Source organism: Mandrillus leucophaeus, unplaced genomic scaffold, assembly GCF_000951045.1.
Source record: "Mandrillus leucophaeus isolate KB7577 unplaced genomic scaffold, Mleu.le_1.0 Scaffold2, whole genome shotgun sequence".
NCBI lineage: Eukaryota > Metazoa > Chordata > Mammalia > Primates > Cercopithecidae > Mandrillus > Mandrillus leucophaeus.
Genome location: NW_012102031.1, coordinates 1,542,283 through 1,551,872, shown reverse-complemented (window position 1 = coordinate 1,551,872; position 9,590 = coordinate 1,542,283). Strand labels below are relative to the sequence as shown.

Here is a 9,590-nt window from a genome sequence, read left to right as displayed (position 1 = left end):
AAACCCAGGAGGCGGAGCTTGCAGTGAGCTGAGATCCGGCCACTGCACTCCAGCCTGGGCGACAGAGTGAGACTCCGTCTCAAAAAAAAAAAAAAACATGATTTTTTAAAAAAATAACAGTTTTAGACTTAGGGTGTTCTGAACCTTAAGAAATTATTCTGTGACATAGCAATGGTGTTAATTGTTACAAATTAGGAAATAATATAAATGTATGGTTTTGTTTTTAGTAGTGAACACTTTTAAATAAATCTTAGAATTAAACACAATGTAGAAGGAATTCTGGCTGAAGAGAGCATAGGCAGGCCCTAGAGCACCGTGCACTCAGTTCTGTCGTTTTTCTGCAGTGGCTGAGGCCATTCGGCTGAATGGTTTGAAGTCTCTTTACTTAAGTACTGTATCAATGGTGCTGTCCAAAGCTATATCTCCAGTAACAGGGTATTGTACACATTTTGAAATAGACACATTGCTACTCTTTGTTTAACCAGTTTGTGTCCTAAATTCATATAACGTGCCATGTAAGTATTTCCTTAATTCTGTTTTGAATTGCTGTCTTATGTTTTTTATTTTAACAGGCACAAATGTCTAGTTCTTCCTGCCCGGTGAACTCTCCTATAATGCCTCCGGGGTCTCAGGGGAGCCACATTCACTGTCCCCAGCTTCCTCAACCAGCTTTGCATCAGAATTCACCCTCTCCTGTACCTAGTCGTACCCCGACCCCTCACCATACTCCCCCAAGCATAGGGGCTCAACAGCCACCAGCAACAACAATTCCAGCCCCTGTTCCTACACCTCCTGCCATGCCACCTGGGCCACAGTCCCAGGCTCTACATCCCCCTCCAAGGCAGACACCTACACCACCAACAACACAACTTCCCCAACAAGTACAGCCTTCACTTCCTGCTGCACCTTCTGCTGACCAGCCCCAGCAGCAGCCTCGCTCACAGCAGAGCACAGCAGCGTCTGTTCCTACCCCAACAGCACCGCTGCTTGCTCCACAGCCTGCAACTCCAGTAAGTAGAGATTTGATTTAGGCAGAATCATTAGAGCTGTACTGTAGTATTATATTATTTCTGGGTCATTTCTGTTACTCTCTTTTGCTTTATCTCTTACTGTTTTCTCCACAAGTAGAGTGTAATCTGTTTTTCATTAGGGACTTTCTTATCCTGTTTTGCATTCCTGTGATAGGACCTAACGTAGCAGGAGTGTAAAGGTTTTATTTAGCTCTGACTTTGACCATTATGTTTCATGTTGTATCCTGAGGTCTGAAGGTACGGTATGACAAGGGGACACAGTCCTTCTCTTTATTTAGTATATTATTTAGTGTAACACATAAATTTTACATATATTTAAAGAATGTTTTTCAAACAGTTTGAGCTATAAAACTTAGAGATTAAATTGAAAAATTGCAGATTTGGGCAAGCGCGGTGGCTTATACCTTTCATCCCAGCACTTTGGGAGGCCTTGGCGGGCAGATCACTTGGGGTCAGGAGTTTGAGACCAGCCTGGCCAACGTGGTGGTCAGAGACAGGTCAACCCTGTCTCTACAAAAAAATAGAAAAATTAGCCAGACATGGTAGTGGGTACCTGGGAGATGGAGGTTGCAGTGATCCAAGATCACGCCACTGCACTCCAGACTAGGCGACAGAGTGAGACTCTGTCTTTAAAGAAAAAAAAAAATTGCAGATTTATGAGTCCCTGTGGCCCTAACCAAAGTTAAAAAATTATCTAAGATGAGAGAATTATATACCCAGAACAACCTGTAGCTTCCTTGTGAGAGGTTGGTTATGTATATAATAAAAATCCAAATTCTTATCTAATAGTTGAATCCTTATTATTATAACTTTTTTTAAGGGTTTAGAAGCTTCTACTTTGATATCGATACTAATATATTCTCAGTCACGTTGATGAACTGAGAAGTCCCATGAGTCACAGCCATTTTATAAAGTACTGTACTTGATGGACAACTGGTTCATCGTGGCCTCTGATAGACAAGGAGGGACAGAATGAGAGAGGAACCAGTGGATCTGCTTGATTTTATTCTTTATAAAATCAAAGTAGTTCCAGAAAATACGGACTTCTCATTAGGAGGTTTCTTATGACAAGCCTTAGGGAAAAGACAGAGAATGCCAGTTATCTCATTAGAATCTAGTGATTCCAAACAGCCACTCTGTGGGACATCATTATATTTATTGTCTCCTTTTCTGTATCTTTGAAATTTTCTCTGGTGAGAAGGTAAAAACAAAAAAGATAGCCAGTCTTTATTATTTTCTTTCACTCGCTTCTGTATAAATGTGAGCTCCTCTGAAGCAGACATCTTTGAAATCCCCACACACTGCCAGATAATGATAGTTATCAATGAAATAGTTGCTGGCTCTTTGATGTACAACCAGCCAACCAGTATTTACAAGTCTTAATTCTCCTGTTCTTAAGTATAATTAAAGGAGGTAAAATGGGCAGAGCAAATGAAAACACCGTGAATGAATATAAGCCAAGAAATAGGTGGCTAATTCTGCTGTCTTGTTGCTTACCTTACATTCTGATTGTATCATTGGCAAACTCTGTGTGTGTGTCACCCACTCCCCTTGTTTTTCTGCCCAGCTTTCCCAGCCAGCTGTAAGCATTGAAGGACAGGTGTCAAACCCTCCATCTACTAGCAGCACAGAAGTGAGTTCTCAGGCCATTCCTGAGAAGCAGCCTTCCCAGGAAGTGAAGATGGAGGCCAAAATGGAAGTGGATCAACCAGAACCAGCAGATACTCAACCGGAGGATATTTCAGAGGTGAGAGAGTAGGGCAATTACTGTTTGATTTGGTTAGGACCCCAGTCTAGGAACCCAGTTTTTGAGAAATATTGCAGAAAAATACTTTGATAATTAGATCTCATGGCATAGATTTTGCATGAGAAAGGATGTTCAGACTACTGATTCCCAACTAGATATCTTTGGAATACTAAAAACTCTTACCTTTTAGTCTAAAGTGGAAGACTGTAAAATGGAACCTACAGAAACAGAAGAGAGAAGCACTGAGTTAAAAACTGAAATAAAAGAGGAGGAAGATCAGCCAAGTACTTCAGCTACCCAGTCATCTCCAGCTCCAGGACAGTCAAAGAAAAAGAGTGAGTCTCTTAAACCGTTTGTTCTGGAGGTAGATGAAGAAACCAAAGACCCAGGGCAGAATTGCAATCATGCCTCTTGGGCCTCAGAAGTTGCCATTAATGTGATTTCATTAACCTTGAAGCCCTGGGCCTGGTCTCTTCATTGTTATTAATAATTTTTCTCTTTCTTTCTTTCTTTTTTTTTTAATATTCACTTGCAGCAACCAATGAGTTAGTCATTCCCCTCATTTCTTCAGGGTTCCGTGTGTTAGTACCCCCTAAAAATTTTCTTATTTTTCAAGAGAGAAATGTTTGTAAATAGCCTTGACTAAAATGCAGGAAAGAATTGCAATAATAATAGCATTTGTCATTCACCTCCTGTGTGCTAAGTACCCACATTGTCTCATTTAATAATTTCTTTCTTTGTCTGTCTTTTTTTTTTTTCTTTTTTTTTTTTTTTTTTTTTTTTTTTTTTTTTTTCTTTTTTTTGTTGGATTCGGAGTCTCGCTGCATCGCCGGGCTGGAGTGCAGTGGCGGGATCTCAGCTCACTGCAACCTCCACCTCCCAGGTTCAAGCGATTCTCCTGCCTCAGCCTCCCAAGTATCTGGGACTACATGCGCATGCCACCATGCCCATCTAATTTTTATATTTTTGGTAGAGACACGATTTCACCACGTTGGCCAGGATGATCTCAATCTCTTGACTTCATCATCGGCCCACCTTGGCTTCCCAAAGTGCTGGGATTACAGGCGTCAGCCACCGCGCCCGGCCTCATTTAATAATTTCACAACAACTCTGAGGTTATTGGCCTGAAGCTTAGCAAAGTTAAGTAACTTTCCATGGGTTACTCAGCTGACCCCAGTGCGTAGGCTAGGATGCAGACCCAGGCAGTCTGAGGCAGAGTGCTCAAATCTAGCCATTCCAGCAAGTGTTAATTGACTATTTTAGGACTAGAACTTTTTGTAGCTCTAGTGATCTGCAAAAGGCACCAGGTAGGACATACCTGAGGAGTGAGTCTGCTCGCTCTTACAGATGATGTATATTAAAAAGTGTTCCATTAATACAATGTGTTGTAAAATGTCAGGATTAAAAAATTATTTTCATTTTAAAAATAAGACTCGTATATATTGAGGTGTTTTAATATGGGCTGCAACAAACCCAATCTTACTATTGGCAATCTCTCTTTAAAATGTCTGATCCCTCACGCCTGTAATCCCACCATTTTGGGAGGCCGAGGCAGACAGATCACTTGAGGTCAGGAGTTCAAGACCAGCCTGGCCATTATGGTGAAACTCTGTCTCTACTAAAAGTACAAAAATTAGCCATGTAGCCGGGCGCGGTGGCTCAAGCCTGTAATCCCAGCACTTTGCAAGGCCGAGACGGGCGGATCACGAGGTCAGGAGGTCGAGACCATCCTGGCTAACACGGTGAAAACCCCGTCTCTACTAAAAAATACAAAAAAATAGCCAGGTGAGGTGGCGGGCGCCTGTAGTCCCAGCTACTTGGGAGGCTGAGGCAGGAGAACGGCGCAAACCCGGGAGGTAGAGCTTGCAGTGAGCCGAGATCCGGCCACTGCACTCAAGCCTGGGCCACAGCGCCAGACTCCGTCTCAAAAAAAAAAAAAAAAAAAAAAAAAAATTAGCCATGTGTGGTGGCTCTCACCCGTAGTCCAATCTACTTGGAAGGCTGAGGCAGGAGAATCACTTGAACCCGGGAGGTGGAAGGAGGTTGCAGTGAGCCAAGATGGTGCCACTGCACTCCAGCCTGAGTGACAGAGAGTAATTCTGTCTCAAACAAATAAATAAAATATTTAATTTTACAAGTTTATTCAAGTAGTCCTTATTTTTAGCATAGCTAAGTATGAGCGACAAGCATCTTTGTAGTCTGATTTTCCCCCCTCCATGACAACCCCCCAGAGGTGAAAAATATCTAAAGTAACAAATATACTCTCATGATGAAAATTTTTTTGCAAATTAGGAAAAAATAAGACCCTTGCTGAAATTGAAAGCTTTCTAAATCACTAGCTTCTCATAACTGTTTAATTCTATTTGGGACACACCGGCAAATTTTTCCGGACTTTCAGGGAAATATCATTGAGAACACTTTTGAACTTAATTTGATCAACTAACTTGTTTTAGCAACATTGTTTTTGTTCTCTCTCTTTTTTTTTTTATTTTTTTTTGAGACGGAGTCTCGCTCTGTCGCCCAGGCTGCAGTGGCACGATCTCAGCTCACTGCAAGCTCCACCTCCCAGGTTCACGCCATTCTCCTGCCTCAGCCTCCCGAGTAGCTGGGACTACAGGCGCCCGTCACCACGCCCGGCTAATTTTTTTTGAATTTTTAGTGGAGACAGGGTTTCACTGTGTTAGCCAGGATGGTTTCGATCTCCTGATCTCGTGATCCCCCCGTCTCGGCCTCCCAAAGTGCTGGGATTACAGGCGTGAGCCACCGCGCCCTGCCTTTTTTTTTTTTTTTTTTTGAGGCGGAGTCTCGCTCTGTCACCCAGGAGGGAGTGCGGTGGCACGATCTCGGCTCATTGCAAGCTGTCTCCTGGGTTCATGCCATTCTCCTGCCTCAGTCTCCTGAGTAGTTGGGATTACAGGCGCCCACCACCACGCCCAGCTAATTTTTTATATTTTTGGTAGAGATGGGGTTTCACTGTGTTAGCCAGGATGATCTCCATCTCCTGACCTCGTGATCCACCTGCCTCAGCCTCCCAGGGTGCTGGGATTACAGGCATGAGCCACCATGCCCGGCCGTCTCTTAAACTTAAACCTAACATTCGTCATTAAAATAGTACGTGTCTCTTTTTCTTTGGGTCTAAAATACCAAGCAGTTTAATGAAGGAGTCTTCTGTTCTGTGCCCCTGACTCCTTGTAGTATAAGACAATACCAGATCTAGTCTAGTTCCTGACTTGTTAAATACTGATGTCATGAAGAAAGACTTTTCCTTTCTTGCTTGACTGCATCTCCCTCTAAACATGAGTATCTTGTATCTTGTGAACTCTTTTTTTTTTTTGGAGATGGAGTCTCACTCTGTTGTCCAGGCTGGAGTGCAGTGGCGCGATCTCGGCTCACTGCAACATCTGCCTCCCGAGTTTAAGCAATTCTCTTGCCTCAGCCTCCTGAGTAACAGACTAGCGCACCACCACATCCAACTAATTTTTTGTATTTTTAGTAGAGATGAGGTTTCACCAGGTTGGCCAGGCTGAAACTCCTGACCTCAAAGTGATCCGTCCACCTCAGCCTCCCAAAGTGCTGGGATTATAGACGCAAGCCACTGTGCTTGGTCCCATGGACTGTCCCATTTGGCAATCTCTTCATAAATTTTTAGAAGCCTTTGGATTCTGTTTCTAATTGACCAAGTCTGTCTTCACTGAATTTGTGACTGAAAAGTTAAGCTGAGGGTGAAGGGTATTTAAAGGTGATAAGATGCAGTTTTTTAGGAGCTGCCTGAAGCAAAGCAGGGCTTAGAATCTAGAATCAGTAATTGAGCCCGTAGCGATATTTCCATGGGGACAGAGTAGTTAATTTTGTTACTTGATTCTTGGGATGCTTTTAGAGCTTCAGCCTGAATGGTTTTTTAAAGTTCTTTTGCTTAATTGATAACTAATTTCAAATGCACTTTTTTAGTTTTCAAACCAGAAGAACTACGACAGGCACTGATGCCAACGTTGGAGGCACTTTACCGTCAGGATCCAGAATCCCTTCCTTTTCGTCAACCTGTGGACCCTCAGCTTTTAGGAATTCCTGTAAGTATTTGGTGGTACTTCTGACTTTGTTTTTTAATTTGATAACAGCTTTGTTGAGAGACAGTTTACTTTCCAAACAGTGTAGCCACTCATTTCAGATTTACAGTTCAGTGTTTTTTTTTTTTTTCCTGAGACAGGGTCTTATTCTGGTTGCCCAGGCTGGAGTGCAGTAACACGATCTTGGCTCACTACTGTCTCGACCTCCTGGGCTCAGGTGATTCTCCCATTTCAGCCTCCTGAGTTAGCTGGGATTACATTCATGCGCTACCTCACCTGGCTAGTAGTTTTTTGTATTTTTTAGTAGAGACGGGGTTTTGTCATGTTGCCCAGGCTGGTCTTGAACGCCTGGACTCAAGCAATTGGCCCATCTCAGCCTCCCAGAGTGCTGAATTACAGTTGTGAGCCACTGGGCCTGGCCTAATTCAGTGATTTTTAGTATATTCACAGAGTTATGCATGACACTTTTATTTTCATCATCTGAAAAAAATCCTTTACCATTAATAGTCACTCACTGTTTTCTCCCGTAGCACCCCAATCCTCAACATCAGCAGACTTCATTCTCTCTCTGGATTTATTTGTCTGTTCTACACGTTTCATTAAATTGAAACATATAGTATGTGATTATTTGTGCCAGGACGTTCCTTAGCATAATGTTTTCAAGGTTCATCCATGTTATGTTGTAGCATGAATCAGTACCGCATACCTATTTATGGCCCAATAATATTCCATTATTTTTCTTTACCTGTTGATGAGTTGATAGACATTTAGGTTGTTTACACGTTTTGACTATTAAGATAGGACCACAGTGAACATTGATGTATAAGTTTTGTATGGATTTAAGTTTTTGTTTCTTCTTGGTATTTACCTAGGAGCAGAATTCCTGGGTTATACAGTTTGTTTACTTTTGTTTTGTTTTGTTTTATTTTGAGATGGAGTTTCACTCTTGTTGCCCAGGCTAGAGTGCAGTGGCACAATATCAGCTCACTGCAACCTCTGCTTAGCGGGTTGAAGTAATTCTCCTGTCTCTCAGTCTCCCAAGTAGCTGGGATTCCAGACATGCGCCACCACACCCGGCCAATTTTTTTTAGTAGAGACGGGGTTTCTCTAAAGTTGCCTCCATATACTGGGGTGCTGGCAGGTTTCATTTGGTGGTTTTAAACTGTTACTTGGCCGGGCATGGTGGCTCATGCCTCTAATCCCAGCACTTCGGGAGGCCAAGGCAGGCAGATCACTTGAGGTCAGGAGTTCAAGACCAGCCTGACCAACTTGTTGTAAGCGCATCTCTACTAAAAATATAAAAATTAGCTGGGCATGGTGGTGCACGCCTGTAATCCCTTGGGAGGCTCAGGCAGGAGAATAGTTTGAACGAACCAGGGAGGCAGAGGTTGCAGTGAGCCAGGATTGCGCCACTGCACTCTAGCCTGGGCAACATGTTGACAGAGACTCTGTCTCAAAGGTCAAGCACTTCCAGAGACAAACGCCTTTTAGGAATTTTCTTTTCCTGTATCTTGCTGTCATTTCAGATGGAACACTTTAAGTTCTGTGGACTTAGTTTCCTCATTGTACACCCCTTCTAGTACTAAAATTTTAAGCGTCTTTAACTTTACTGATCTCACATGTACTTTCATAAAGTACCTGAAGTTGCTTCAGTAGACTATCAGCCTGAAGTCTGGAAAGTCCATAGCAGTTCTGTTTCTCTGCCCTTTGAGTAGTTTAATATCTCTGTAGACTAATGATTTAAAGAAGTGATAGACATCAGTCACCTCTTGGGGAATATAGACAGGCCAGAAACTAAAACACTGCCTGAAGATTAGCAATGATAATGGATGATACTCTATCTCCCGTAAAAATAGTTAGACTTGAGTAATGTTTGATATCACTTGTCATCTTTCTAGGATTACTTTGATATTGTGAAGAGCCCCATGGATCTTTCTACCATTAAGAGGAAGTTAGACACTGGACAGTATCAGGAGCCCTGGCAATATGTCGATGATATTTGGCTTATGTTCAATAATGCCTGGTTATATAACCGGAAAACATCACGGGTATACAAATACTGCTCCAAGCTCTCTGAGGTCTTTGAACAAGAAATTGACCCAGTGATGCAAAGCCTTGGATACTGTTGTGGCAGAAAGGTAAGAAATGTGTTTCAGATTTGACTTTAACTTTTCTAGGATGCCTAGAATAATACAGTGGTGTCTAGGGTAAGAGAATATCCTGCTTCTGGCTTTGACATGGCTTTTTTTTTTTTTCTCCCCCTTTTTCTTTTTTCTTTTTGACAGGGTTTTACTCTCCCAGGCTGGAGTGCAGTGGTGAGGTCATAGCTCACTGCAGCCTCAACCTCCTGGGCTCAAGCAATTCTCCTGCCTCAGCCTCCTGAGCAACTGGGACTACAGCTGTACGCCACCATGCCTGGTTTTTTTATTAAATTTGTTTTATAGAAACAGGGTCTTATGTTGCTCAGGCTGGTCTTGAACTCCTGGGCTCAAGCAGTCCTCCTGCCTCCGCCTCTCAAAGTGCTGGAATTACAGGCATGAGCCACCTCTCCCAGCCGACACAGTCTCTTAATGTGTGCCACAGTAGTAATGTCTCTTAATATGAAATGGACTTTCTGGGCCGGGCGCGGTGGCTCAAGCCTATAATCCCAGCACTTTGGGAGGCCGAGACGGGCGGATCACAAGGTCAGGAGATGGAGACCATCCTAACATGGGCTAACATGGTGAAACCCCGTCTCCACTAAAAAAT

General features: G+C 42.9%; 1 protein-coding gene across 2 annotated transcripts in view; it reads left to right on the top strand.

Annotated features, from left to right (window-relative positions):
* The window catches only part of EP300 (E1A binding protein p300), a 97,069-nt gene that overhangs the window by 64,433 nt on the left and 23,046 nt on the right, over positions 1 to 9,590 (top strand). For both annotated transcript variants that reach the window (XM_011978788.1, XM_011978789.1), the window contains exons 14-18: positions 573 to 1,010; positions 2,599 to 2,778; positions 2,969 to 3,113; positions 6,727 to 6,845; positions 8,741 to 8,980. In XM_011978788.1, the coding sequence (XP_011834178.1) occupies positions 573 to 1,010; positions 2,599 to 2,778; positions 2,969 to 3,113; positions 6,727 to 6,845; positions 8,741 to 8,980 (1,122 nt within the window). The remainder of the gene's footprint in view (positions 1 to 572; positions 1,011 to 2,598; positions 2,779 to 2,968; positions 3,114 to 6,726; positions 6,846 to 8,740; positions 8,981 to 9,590) is intronic.